The 14610-nt window shown below is 45.7% G+C and overlaps 1 protein-coding gene across 1 annotated transcript in view; it reads left to right on the top strand.

The window, feature by feature from the left end:
• LOC311226582 (secretagogin-like) overlaps positions 1-1645 on the top strand; it is a gene marked incomplete at both ends in the record, with an annotated part of 35260 nt that extends 33615 nt beyond the window's left edge. Inside the window, one exon of the mRNA XM_084312002.1 lies at positions 1520-1645. Coding sequence (XP_084168128.1) covers positions 1520-1645 — 126 coding nt within the window. The remainder of the gene's footprint in view (positions 1-1519) is intronic.
• Positions 1646-14610: the final 12965 nt, after the last annotated feature.

Raw genomic sequence — 14610 nt, 5'->3', positions numbered from 1 at the left:
TGTATATGCCAGGAAAGTAGCTCAGTATCACATCTGAGTCACATTACCCTGAGCATCGGGTCCCCCCAGGGCTGTGTTCTGAGCCCCCTGCTGTACTCACTATACACACACGACTGTGTGGCCAAGTTCAGCTCCAACTCCATAGTGAAGTTTGCGGACGACACAGTGGTGGTGGGGCTGATCTCGGACAACGACGAGAAGGCCTACCGGGAGTTATTGGCTGCTGTAAATATATATTCCAGGCTGCTTTCCATCTCGCGATCACTTCCCTCTTTATCAGACGGCTCGCCAGCATAGTGGAGCCAGTAGGCCCCCCCCCCACAGATCCACCAGTATAATCGAATGGCCTGCAGTTACACAGGGATAGGGGGCAGTATTTTCCCATCGGAGCTCCTAGAGGGGCTGCTGTACCAACGGGAGACTCGGTTGAAGAAATATGAATTCAGATCGCTAATAAATAAAAAAATTAAATAGTGGGCGGCTATGTGGTGTAGTGGGCAAGGCGCTCGCCACGAATGTGGAATTGCTTTCAGTTTAGCTGGTCGTTCATACTAATACACATTGGCCGTATTAGGGGGTGGGAAACTGATGGGTGGGGATCGGGCGTTGTGGACAGCGACTCCTACAGGTCGGTTGGTGCGCCTGCGCAGTAGAATCAGGAAGTGTCGGGGGCAGCGTGAGCCTCCCACGCGTTACTCCTCGCCACTGAGAGATCGAGCTGCGCAGGTGAAAAGATGCGACTGCTGTTACCTCAAGTACCGGAGGGGACTTGTGCTATGTATGACTTAGTCCACATTGCAGCCGGCTTGTGGGAGGCAAGAAACAGCATTCGTGACAGGGGAGGGTTGAATTGGATGATACGAAATTGGGATGGGAGAAAATATAGAAAAAATGGGAGAAAAAGTGGATACAAAAAAATGAAATAACGACATATGTCGTGGCTGGCACTCAAAGTGTTAAGTGCATGAAGTGTTACACCTTCTACCCTAGTCGCAGAAATGAACAGGTTGACTTGTTGAATACACAGCCTGTACAGTTTAAAATGATAAGAATGATTCATAAGTAACATGATAAAAGGATGGATGAGGCCTCCCAAGAGGTAGTTTGTGCATTTTTGGGGGGTTAGGGTTAGGGTAACCCTAACCCTAATAAAAATGAACCCTGAAAATGAATCAATATTCTATATGTATGGTGAGGACTGAAGTTAATGCTATTCATAAAAAGAAATTGGAACAATACATGAAAAGGATATGTTGTTACTGAGATTGCAGTTTTCGGCAAAGGGCTAAAGGTGTGATTCTTTTAAGGTTGACTCGAGGGTTAATGGGTGAGTCTATGTGAAGTTAGTTTAATTTATTATTTTCCAAGTAATTTCTATACGGTATACATGGTCCTCATTCTAATCTAAACCATTGTAAATCCTACACATTGCCCCTTTGACCTAAGAATAATATTTTGGCTTATAAATTCTTAGCCAGGACTTAACCTCTACTCCCTCCCCCTCCCCACACCCCTCTAGCCCAGTATCAGTGGGGTGGACCTGGAGCGTTTCCGGACGGCATTGCTGGGTCATTGTGACATCAACCGAGATGGAAAGATCCAGAGGAACGAGCTGGCCCTCTGCCTCGGCCTCAAACTGGGTTAATGGAGCCTCTCTGAGATGGGCTTTCTGTTGTTCCTTCCTTTCCTCTTTCCTTCCTTCCTTCCTTCCTTCCTTCCTTCCTTCCTTCCTTCCTTCCTTCCTTCCTTCCTTCCTTCCTTCCTTCCTTCCTTCCTTCCTTCCTTCCTTCCTTCCTTCCTTCCTTCCTTCCTTCCTTCCTTCCTTCCTTCCTTCCTCCCTCCCTCCCATCCCCCCTTCCTTCCTTTCTCTTTTCCTTCCTTCCTTCCTTCCTTCCTTCCTTCCTTCCTTCCTTCCTTCCTTCCTTCCTTCCTTCCTTCCTTCCTTCCTTCCTTCCTTCCTTCCTTCCTTCCTTCCTTCCTTCCTTTCCTCCCTTCCTTCCTTTCTGCCTTCCTTCCTTCCTTTCCCCCTTCATTCCCTCCTTCCTTCCTCCCTCTCTTCCTTACTTCTTTCCCTCCATCCTCCATTCCTTCCTTCCTCCCTTCCTCCCTCCCTTCCTTTCTCCCTTCCTTCCCTCCTTCCTCCCTCTCTTCTTTACTTCTTTCCCTCCGTTCTCCCTTCCTCCCTCCCTTCCTTTCCTTCCTTCCTTCCTTCCTTCCTTCCTTCCTTCCTTCCTTCCTTCCTTCCTTCCTTCCTTCCTTCCTTCCTTCCTTCCTTCCTTCCTTCCTTCCCTGCTTCCTTCCTTCCTTCCTCCCTCTCTTCCTTACTTCTTTCCCTCCTTCCTCCCTTCTTTCCTCCCTTCCTTCCTTCCCTCTTTCCTCTCTTCCTTCCTTTCTCCCTTCCTTCCTCCCTTCTTTCCTTTCTCCCTTCCTTCCTTTCCCCCTTCCTTCCTTTCTTCCTTCCTTCCTGTCCCCCTTCCATCCCTCCTTCCTTCCTTCCTACCTTCCTCCCTCTCTTCCTTACTTTTTTCACCCCTTCCTTCCTTCCTTCCTTCCTTCCTTCCTTCCTTCCTTCCTTCCTTCCTTCCTTCCTTCCTTCCTTTCCTCCCTTCCTTCCTTTCTCCCTTCCTTCCGCCCTTCCTTCCTTTCTCCCTTCCTTCCTTCCTTTCCCCCTTCCTTCCCTCCTTACTTCCTCCCTCCCTTCCTTCCCTCTAGGGCTAGGCAAGATGGGGGGGGTGGATGATATCATGATATTCAGAAGCCCCTTTTTCGATATTGATATATTTCACAATATCTGTTTAGGTATGAAAATGGTAATGGAGGTCATGTTTATCATCTTGGTCCTGTATGGTAATGAGAAGTGTGATGTAATGAATTTAAACTGTAATTTTTCTCAAAACATTTCAGAAATCATTTTGTGAGAAAAATCTGACTCACTATGCTTTTTAGCATTGATTTAGACGGCAATATTTTGTATCACAATTCTCTATACACTACAGTATAACAGTATATTTCCCCGCCCTACCCCCCCCCCTCCCTCTCTTCTTGGTATTCTAGTGTTCTAACAGAGCTAGTAAACATTCTTGTATTTGCTATAAGCCATTATCTTTCACTCACTGAAGTTGTACACCATTGGAGCCATGTGGCCCACCATGCAGCTCATCAGTAGCGCAGCACAGTGTATCGTGGCCTGACATGCTAGCTCATCAGTAGCGCAGCACAGTGTATCGTGGCCTGACATGCTAGCTCATCAGTAGCGCAGCACAGTGTATCGTGGCCTGACATGCTAGCTCATCAGTAGCAACCAAAGATCGGTCTAAAGAGACACAGTCAGACAGAAGACGTAACCCTCCTGTAACCGAAAACATTCATATTTACAGCAATGGCTTGTGGGTGTAGTTGCAGGGGAACGTTATACACATACCACACACACCTGGGAGGTGCCCAGTACAGCCTCTTGTCTTCTACTGTTCTCTCATTGGCCTCTCAGAGGCTGGGTGTTGGGGCCCGGCTAAACCCATCCATTGCGTCCGTCCATCTACATTCGTTTTTAATAGTTTTTATTCAACGACGAGTATCTGTTTTGACAGTGCCGACGATGTGTCCGTTTCCACGGACGGGAACGTTCAGAGAGGATGAACTTGATCAAGGACACCTCGACTCAAGTAAAAACAAGCATGAAACTAAACTGCGCAGGCCCACGACACTACCTGCACAGACCCACGGCACTACCTGCGCATGTGTCTGACAAAACGTCCCTGGCAGAGCGTCCCTGACTGAGTGAGTGAGTGAGTGAGTGAGTGACTACGATTAGTCAGTGAGTTAGTGAGTCACCACAATTTGCCGTGCATAGCCCACGGTGTCGGTCCCCGTGCGCCGTGGGGAAAAGTACACACAGTATATTTTCAGTTTGTATACTTTAGTGTACTTTTTATGTATTCAGAAAGTATACTAAACTTATGTTAAATTTAAACCACTTAAGTTGTACTTAGTGTGTTAAAAGTTGTACTTAAGATGTGCTTAATATTGAAATTGTACTTTTGATGTATCTTTGGTTACTTTTGCCTACCAAACGGGTAGTAAAATAGGTTTACTTAAGTACAACTTTTTTCCAACTTTTTTTTAAGTGTACTTAGATTACACTTACAGCGTTTTAATGACTATCATACTAAACATGTTCTTTGAATTAGTACATGAAAGTACACAAGATGTACCAAAAATACATTGCAAAAGTATACTCTCGGAAAAGTACATATGGGCTAGAAATATACTTTTAACACACTTCATTTATTAAAACTATACTTTCAGTATGGATGACTTGGGATGTGTAGTTCTCGAGGGAGGGGCCACTTCCCCCTCTCTCCCAGGTGGTCCGGGGATCCTTTGACCGGCGCCGCTATTGGCTACTTCAGTCACAATCAAAACCAAACATGGAAAGAGTCACATTATTTTGGGTAGAGTGCAGTAGAAAACAACATCATCAACTTGTTAAACAGTAGTTTCTGTCTTTCAAATTATTTACTTTGTTATGGGTTCAATGTTTCTCCCAACTTTGGCACGTGAACGCTAGCAGGTTGGATGAAAAACGTCACGAAATTTGCTAACTTGGATCATCCGAGTTCCCAAGTTCATTGTAAGAAGAAGGTACATAGAACAGAGTCTTCGGTTTATCTAGTGAAGACCTTATGGAACATACCAATGTAGTCTTGTTGATGTGTTTTCCATTAACACATGCATACTATCTTAAGAAGTACTATATCCTAAGTTTTTGTGAAATACTAATATAAATATATATCGGCTATGAAATTAAATTGAAATCTGTAGGTTAGACGCTATAGTTGAAAGCATCAGGTATTGAGACAAGTGTGAGTTAGTCCGTCTTTTTTGCTGTGGACTTCTCTACAGTTTAATATGAAACAGGACAATATAACAGATTGACAGATATTATATTCAAGTTTAAATGTGCTATAGATAACATTCAGCCAATAGATGTTGCACTAGAGCACCAGTATGTCCTATCCAATCAGATGCATTCCACGTGGGGAAATGGGAAGTAGGGAGGGGATACGCGTGATTACATATGCACGGCGCATTTCTCGGAGACGCTCTCTGATTGGCACTGACTGACGCTCTCTGATTGGCCACTGACGCGTTTGCCCAATCCGTGACGAGCTGTGTCTTTGCCCATTTCCTCGTCAAACAGCCTGCAAACTACCTGGCGTTCTATCGCCATGCTCTAAGACAAACTCTAACCTTAACCAACTTCGAAAGAGTGCCTAAGCCTAACCAGTGTAGAAACAGGCGTCGGCCAATCAGAGAGCGTCTCCGAGAAATGCGGTGTGCATATGTAACCACGCAGGGGATACATGCCTGCAACATGTAAACAACATACATTTTGGAGCCACAAATAATAATGATAAATTCCTGAATCAATATTTTTGGGGGGGAAAAGCAATACTTTTATTCTGCATCTTTCTAAAAGTGGAATATTGGATGTGGATGTATTATTTAAAATAAAATAAATATGTTATCTATAGCACTTAGAAAATATCAACTATAATCTCACTGTCCCATTTTTTTACTCAATTGTTTTATGGTTGGGTTTTGTGTGTTGAATATGGATGTATTGATTATGTTATATGATAGCTCCACACTGCATGAATACTCTAACGTGCAAAGTACTCATGTGCGATGATAAAGATGTTTTATTAGTTGTGACCATTATGTTATTGTGAATTCTTTTTACCAATGTTGGAATTGATCATCCTTTAGCCTACTAGTTTTAGTATAACATTGGTTAATATTGTGATTGGATTTAAATATAAGATTTAAATAAAACATGTATTGTTTACATATAATTGTCATTCTTTTGTATTGGTTTACCTATCGCCGGGTGGAAACCTTTGGTGATTTCCATGTATTTACTTGAATTGAAAGTTGTCATGGTTCTCTGTGTTGTGGCTACATTTCATAAGCCAAAAGGACCTTGCAACCCATTAAAAACCCCAGTGTAGCAGTTCATAAACACACAGGTGTCAATCAGAAAACAAGGTTGTTTATCTTCATTCCTGAAAAGTTGACCCTTAGCGGAAATATGAGGTTTTCACCTGACAGCAACGCTATGGTAGGTTGACTGAGTTGACTGGGTTGACCGAGAACCGGTCCAGACCGTTTTACACTAATTTATTCTCCAGAATCAGAGTCGGAGTCAAGAAGATAGATACCAATTTCCTCTTTGTGTGTTCAGTAGAAAACTATCCGGTTGCAAGCTAGCCTAGCTTAGCACAAATGAATGGAAGCGGATACGGACCACTAGCCTAGCTTGAAACTCTGGGTGAGGTGTTTTTGGTGAACAGCTAGGCTAGCTAGTCCGTATCCGTTTCCATTCACTAAGTTAGCCTGGCTTGCAGATCTATGTCCTTGTCTGACTCTGGAGGAGATGGGAAGTGCATTTCCCATAATGTTGGCGTGCTCCTTTAATGTATCAAGATAGTAATGGTATAATTTCCTGGCCCAAGTGTACAGTATATGGTTTGCCTGGTATCACGATATAAACATGTTGTCCCTAGTGTACAGTATGGTTTGCCTGGTATGTTAGTGTGCAGCATATGAGGACTACAACCACATGTGGACGAGGACAACTCTCATCATCCAAGTGTCTCTGGTCCATAATGGCTTCCCCCCCAATACCCTCATGTCTGTCCTGCTAGGAAACCACAGCACTCAAACGGACACAAAACAAACTGTGGAAACCAGGGTGGCTAGGTGGTGTAGTGGGCAAGGCACTCGCCACCAATGTGGAGACGCTGGGTTCGCGTGTTCGAATCCAGCTCTCCACATTGTTTTCAGTTTAGCTGGTCGTCCGCAGTAATACACATTGGCCGTATTACGGGGAGGGAAACTGAAGGGTGGGGATTGGGCGTTGTGGACCGCGTCTCCTACAGGTCGGTTGGTGCGCCTGCGCAGTAGAATCAGGAAGTGTCGGGGGCAGCGTGAGCCTCCCACGCGTTACTCCTCGCCACTGAGAGATCGAGCTGCGCAGGTGAAAAGATGCGACTGCTGTTACCTCAAGTACCGGAGGGGACTTGTGCTATGTATGACTTAGTCCACATTGCAGCCGGCTTGTGGGAGGCAAGAAACAGCGTTCATGACAGGGGAGGGTTGAATTGGATGATACGAAAATTGGGATGGGAGAAAAATATAGAAAATGGGAGAAAAAGTGGATAAAAAAAAAAAAAAATGTGGAAACCAACTCAAACCACTCAAGCCATCACCACAGATACACAAAGCAAACACGGCCTGTTGTCGATGCAGACGGTGCTGCTTTTAACAGCCTCTGGAGTTTCATCTGCTGTAGATTTGTGATGCTTCACTGTCCGCTGGTGGTTATGTGGTTGGGTTGTAGGCTAAGCTGCCTGCTCTGGCTGAGAGCTCACCAGATGAGATGAAGAAGAGTCTGTTGCCTAACAGCTGCTGCTTGTGTCCTTATTTTATTCCCTGTGTCCTTTCCTCCATCCTTCTTTCCTCCCTTCAACCACAGGCCCGATACTGTTACTTCTGCTGCATGGCCCGATACTGTTACTTCTGCTGCATGGCCCGTTACTGTTACTTCTGCTGCATGGCCCGATACTGTTACTGTTACTTCTGCTGCATGGCCCGATACTGTTACTTCTGCTGCATGGCCCGATACTGTTACTTCTGCTGCATGGCCCGATACTGTTACTTCTGCTGCATGGCCCGATACTGTTACTTCTGCTGCATGGCCCGATACTGTTACTTCTGCTGCATGGCCCGTTACTGTTACTTCTGCTGCATGGCCCGTTACTGTTACTTCTGCTGCATGGCCCGATACTGTTACTATTACTTCTGCTGCATGGCCCGTTACTGTTACTTCTGCTGCATGGCCCGTTACTGTTACTTCTGCTGCATGGCCCATTACTGTTACTGTTACTGTTACTTCTGCTGCATGGCCCATTACTGTTACTGTTACTGTTACTTCTGCTGCATGGCCCGATACTGTTACTTCTGCTGCATGGCCCGTTACTGTTACTTCTGCTGCATGGCCCGATACTGTTACTGTTACTTCTGCTGCATGGCCCGATTAGGGTGACCAGATATCACGCATTGCGCGTGATTGCACAGCAAAACTGTCTCTTTTCACGCGTCACGCAAATTGAGACCATGTCCCTCTTATTGGTTGTCATCTGCGCGAACGTCGTCCCCCCCAGCCAATGGAACCCCGAACGCGGAAGTGAAGCTCCGTTGGGGAAAATATACACACAAGCGGGGCCTATTTGAAATCTCCGCGATAGCAAAGAGCTGAGTGACAGTGACACTGACAGCTCGTGCGACCCGCCATTAAGAAGAAGAAGACACCGACAGCTGCCTAGAACACACTCGTACTTAAAAAAATGCAGGACACACCAAACAAAAAGAGGTGTAGTTACCGTAGCGAATGGAAAACAGAATACCCATGGGTGAGAAATGTCGAGGGGGATGCAGAGAGGGTTTATTGTGAACTTTGCAATAGTTCGTTCTCTATTGGGCATGGGGGCGAATTTGATATAAAACGACATAGACAAGCTGAGTCCCACAAGAAACGGGTTACACAAAAAGAGACGTCAAAATCCATGTTCGCATTTCTCCGACCAAAAGACGTTGGACAAGCAGACAAAATAACTGCTGCAGAGGTAACAACAACTGTTTACCACACTGTCCAACATGCCCAGTCATACAGATCAGCAGACTGTGGTACCAAGCTATCCCCTACCATTTTCCCCGACTCTGACATAGCCAAGACAATGGCCTGTGGTCGGACCAAGGCAGCAGCCATCGTAACCGACGTGCTAGCCCCTGCTTTGGTGGAGAGTTGTCTCAGAGAACTCAAAACGCCAGCGGTTAAGCCACGGGAGGAAACAACCAAAGGTGTGTTAAATTCATGTGTGTATGAGGGTGTAGATTCCCTTAGGGAAAATGAAATATATTGCAAATATATTAGGAATATAGTGGGAGTATTGCCAATATATTATTAAATGTATTACAATAACAATATCAAAACAACAATATCAATATATCAATATCAAAGGATATATCCACAATATATTTACAAATATACACATGGTAATTATATTAGTGTGTATATTATTATATTTCCATATATTATGATATGGTTGGAATGGATATTGCCATATATTTCACTAAAATATATTAATAATATACTGCACACATATTTTTGATAATCACACGCTCAACTTCCTGCAGTCAGAGTGAACTGAATACATGCATTTCATAGCAAATATTGAAATAGCACTGTCCTTTTCCTGCTCCCAACCATCACTGCAAGTCCCCCCTCATCCTTCCTCCCCCCTGCTCATTCCCTGAATCCCTGGACTTGTGAGTTGAGACTTGTGTTACTGTTCCTGCTCTGTTTGATAAGTGATTGTAAGTCTGGGTGGTTATTTAATGTATTTAATTAATTTTTTAGTATTTATTATTATTATTATTATTTTGACACCCATTAGAGGCAAAAGGAAAATAAAAATAAAATGAATAAGGGCAAAACATATTAGGCTTGTGGTCATTTTAATGAGGACAGTGGCGGATGAGCCTTGAAGGAGGGACAGTCCACCAAAAGGGCGGGGGGGGGGGGGGGGGGGTGTCCCACATTGTCCCTCACAAACATACCCTTTGTCCCACATTTGGTTTATTGGGACCTGGTCACCCTAGGCCCGATACTGTTACTGTTACTTCTGCTGCATGGCCCAATGCTGTTACTGTTACTTCTGCTGCATGGCCCATTACTGTTACTGTTACTTCTGCTGCATGGCCCATTACTGTTACTTCTGCTGCATGGCCCAATACTGTTACTGTTACTTCTGCTGCATGGCCCGTTACTGTTACTTCTGCTGCATGGCCCGTTACTGTTACTGTTACTTCTGCTGCATGGCCCATTACTGTTACTGTTACTTCTGCTGCATGGCCCAATACTGTTACTGTTACTTCTGCTGCATGGCCCAATACTGTTACTTCTGCTGCATGGCCCGTTACTGTTACTTCTGCTGCATGGCCTATTACTGTTACTGTTACTTCTGCTGCATGGCCCGTTACTGTTACTGTTACTTCTGCTGCATGGCCCGTTACTGTTACTTCTGCTGCATGGCCCGTTACTGTTACTGTTACTTCTGCTGCATGGCCCGTTACTGTTACTTCTGCTGCATGGCCCGTTACTGTTACTTCTGCTGCATGGCCCGTTACTGTTACTGTTACTTCTGCTGCATGGCCCATTACTGTTACTGTTACTTCTGCTGCATGGCCCATTACTGTTACTGTTACTTCTGCTGCATGGCTCATTACTGTTACTGTTACTTCTGCTGCATGGCCCAATACTGTTACTTCTGCTGCATGGCCCGTTACTGTTACTTCTGCTGCATGGCCCATTACTGTTACTGTTACTTCTGCTGCATGGCCCGTTACTGTTACTGTTACTTCTGCTGCATGGCCCGTTACTGTTACTTCTGCTGCATGGCCCGTTACTGTTACTTCTGCTGCATGGCCCGTTACTGTTACTTCTGCTGCATGGCCCATTACTGTTACTGTTACTGTTACTTCTGCTGCATGGCCCATTATTGTTACTGTTACTGTTACTTCTGCTGCATGGCCCGTTACTGTTACTTCTGCTGCATGGCCCGATACTGTTACTTCTGCTGCATGGCCCGATACTGTTACTTCTGCTGCATGGCCCGTTACTGTTTCTTCTGCTGCATGGCCCGATACTGTTACTGTTACTTCTGCTGCATGGCCCGATACTGTTACTTCTGCTGCATGGCCCATTACTGTTACTTCTGCTGCATGGCCCATTACTGTTACTTCTGCTGCATGGCCCATTACTGTTACTTCTGCTGCATGGCCCATTACTGTTACTTCTGCTGCATGGCCCATTACTGTTACTTCTGCTGCATGGCCCGATACTGTTACTGTTACTTCTGCTGCATGGCCCGATACTGTTACTGTTACTTCTGCTGCATGGCCCAATACTGTTACTGTTACTTCTGCTGCATGGCCCATTACTGTTACTGTTACTTCTGCTGCATGGCCCATTACTGTTACTGTTACTTCTGCTGCATGGCCCAATACTGTTACTGTTACTTCTGCTGCATGGCCCGTTACTGTTACTGTTACTTCTGCTGCATGGCCCAATACTGTTACTGTTACTTCTGCTGCATGGCCCAATACTGTTACTGTTACTGTTACTTCTGCTGCATGGCCCATTACTGTTACTGTTACTTCTGCTGCATGGCCCAATACTGTTACTGTTACTTCTGCTGCATGGCCCAATACTGTTACTTCTGCTGCATGGCCCAATACTGTTACTGTTACTTCTGCTGCATGGCCCGTTACTGTTACTGTTACTTCTGCTGCATGGCCCGTTACTGTTACTTCTGCTGCATGGCCCGTTACTGTTACTTCTGCTGCATGGCCCGTTACTGTTACTTCTGCTGCATGGCCCGTTACTGTTACTGTTACTTCTGCTGCATGGCCCGTTACTGTTACTTCTGCTGCATGGCCCGTTACTGTTACTTCTGCTGCATGGCCCGTTACTGTTACTGTTACTTCTGCTGCATGGCCCGATACTGTTACTGTTACTTCTGCTGCATGGCCCAATACTGTTACTGTTACTTCTGCTGCATGGCCCAATGCTGTTACTTCTGCTGCATGGCCCGTTACTGTTACTTCTGCTGCATGGCCCATTACTGTTACTGTTACTTCTGCTGCATGGCCCGTTACTGTTACTGTTACTTCTGCTGCATGGCCCGTTACTGTTACTTCTGCTGCATGGCCCGTTACTGTTACTGTTACTTCTGCTGCATGGCCCGTTACTGTTACTTCTGCTGCATGGCCCGTTACTGTTACTTCTGCTGCATGGCCTGTTACTGTTACTGTTACTTCAGCTGCATGGCCCGTTACTGTTACTGTTACTTCTGCTGCATGGCCCGTTACTGTTACTGTTACTGTTACTTCTGCTGCATGGCCCGTTACTGTTACTGTTACTTCTGCTGCATGGCCCGATACTGTTACTTCTGCTGCATGGCCCGTTACTGTTACTGTTACTGTTACTTCTGCTGCATGGCCCGTTACTGTTACTTCTGCTGCATGGCCCGTTACTGTTACTTCTGCTGCATGGCCCATTACTGTTACTGTTACTTCTGCTGCATGGCCCGTTACTGTTACTGTTACTTCTGCTGCATGGCCCGTTACTGTTACTGTTACTTCTGCTGCATGGCCCGATACTGTTACTGTTACTTCTGCTGCATGGCCCAATACTGTTACTGTTACTTCTGCTGCATGGCCCAATACTGTTACTTCTGCTGCATGGCCCGTTACTGTTACTTCTGCTGCATGGCCCATTACTGTTACTGTTACTTCTGCTGCATGGCCCGTTACTGTTACTGTTACTTCTGCTGCATGGCCCGTTACTGTTACTTCTGCTGCATGGCCCGTTACTGTTACTGTTACTTCTGCTGCATGGCCCGTTACTGTTACTTCTGCTGCATGGCCCGTTACTGTTACTGTTACTTCTGCTGCATGGCCCGTTACTGTTACTTCTGCTGCATGGCCCGTTACTGTTACTTCTGCTGCATGGCCTGTTACTGTTACTGTTACTTCAGCTGCATGGCCCGTTACTGTTACTGTTACTGTTACTTCTGCTGCATGGCCCGTTACTGTTACTGTTACTTCTGCTGCATGGCCCGATACTGTTACTTCTGCTGCATGGCCCGTTACTGTTACTGTTACTGTTACTTCTGCTGCATGGCCCGTTACTGTTACTTCTGCTGCATGGCCCGTTACTGTTACTGTTACTTCTGCTGCATGGCCCGATACTGTTACTTCTGCTGCATGGCCCGTTACTGTTACTGTTACTTCTGCTGCATGGCCCGTTACTGTTACTGTTACTTCTGCTGCATGGCCCGATACTGTTACTGTTACTTCTGCTGCATGGCCCAATACTGTTACTTCTGCTGCATGGCCCATTACTGTTACTGTTACTTCTGCTGCATGGCCCAATACTGTTACTGTTACTTCTGCTGCATGGCCCATTACTGTTACTGTTACTTCTGCTGCATGGCCCGTTACTGTTACTTCTGCTGCATGGCCCGTTACTGTTACTTCTGCTGCATGGCTCGTTACTGTTACTGTTACTTCTGCCGCATGGCCCGTTACTGTTACTGTTACTTCTGCTGCATGGCCCGTTACTGTTACTTCTGCTGCATGGCCCGTTACTGTTACTGTTACTTCTGCTGCATGGCCCGTTACTGTTACTTCTGCTGCATGGCCCGTTACTGTTACTGTTACTTCTGCTGCATGGCCCGTTACTGTTACTGTTACTTCTACTGCATGGCCCGATACTGTTACTGTTACTGTTACTTCTGCTGCATGGCCCGTTACTGTTACTGTTACTTCTGCTGCATGGCCCGTTACTGTTACTGTTACTTCTGCTGCATGGCCCGTTACTGTTACTGTTACTTCTGCTGCATGGCCCGTTACTGTTACTGTTACTGTTACTTCTGCTGCATGGCCCGTTACTGTTACTGTTACTTCTGCTGCATGGCCCAATACTGTTACTGTTACTGTTACTTCTGCTGCATGGCCCGTTACTGTTACTGTTACTTCTGCTGCATGGCCCGTTACTGTTACTGTTACTTCTACTGCATGGCCCGTTACTGTTACTGTTACTTCTGCTGCATGGCCCGTTACTGTTACTGTTACTTCTACTGCATGGCCCGTTACTGTTACTGTTACTGTTACTTCTGCTGCATGGCCCGTTACTGTTACTGTTACTTCTGCTGCATGGCCCGATACTGTTACTGTTACTGTTACTTCTGCTGCATGGCCCATTACTGTTACTGTTACTTCTGCTGCATGGCCCAATACTGTTACTGTTACTGTTACTTCTGCTGCATGGCCCGTTACTGTTACTGTTACTGTTACTTCTGCTGCATGGCCCGATACTGTTACTGTTACTGTTACTTCTGCTGCATGGCCCGTTACTGTTACTGTTACTGTTACTTCTGCTGCATGGCCCGATACTGTTACTGTTACTGTTACTTCTGCTGCATGGCCCGATACTGTTACTGTTACTGTTACTTCTGCTGCATGGCCCAATACTGTTACTGTTACTGTTACTGTTACTTCTGCTGCATGGCCCAATACTGTTACTGTTACTGTTACTTCTGCTGCATGGCCCGTTACTGTTACTGTTACTTCTGCTGCATGGCCCAATACTGTTACTGTTACTGTTACTTCTGCTGCATGGCCCGTTACTGTTACTGTTACTTCTGCTGCATGGCCCGTTACTGTTACTGTTACTTCTGCTGCATGGCCCGATACTGTTACTGTTACTGTTACTTCTGCTGCATGGCCCATTACTGTTACTGTTACTTCTGCTGCATGGCCCAATACTGTTACTGTTACTTCTGCTGCATGGCCCGTTACTGTTACTGTTACTTCTGCTGCATGGCCCGTTACTGTTACTTCTGCTGCATGGCCCGTTACTGTTACTGTTACTTCTGCTGCATGGCCCGTTACTGTTACTGTTACTTCTGCTGCATGGCCCGT

Source organism: Notolepis coatsorum (genome assembly GCF_963971535.1).
Source record: "Notolepis coatsorum genome assembly, chromosome: 4".
Classification (NCBI taxonomy): Eukaryota; Metazoa; Chordata; class Actinopteri; order Aulopiformes; family Paralepididae; genus Notolepis; species Notolepis coatsorum.
Note: the sequence above shows the minus strand (reverse complement) of the source record. Positions and strands in the feature narration are given on the sequence as shown.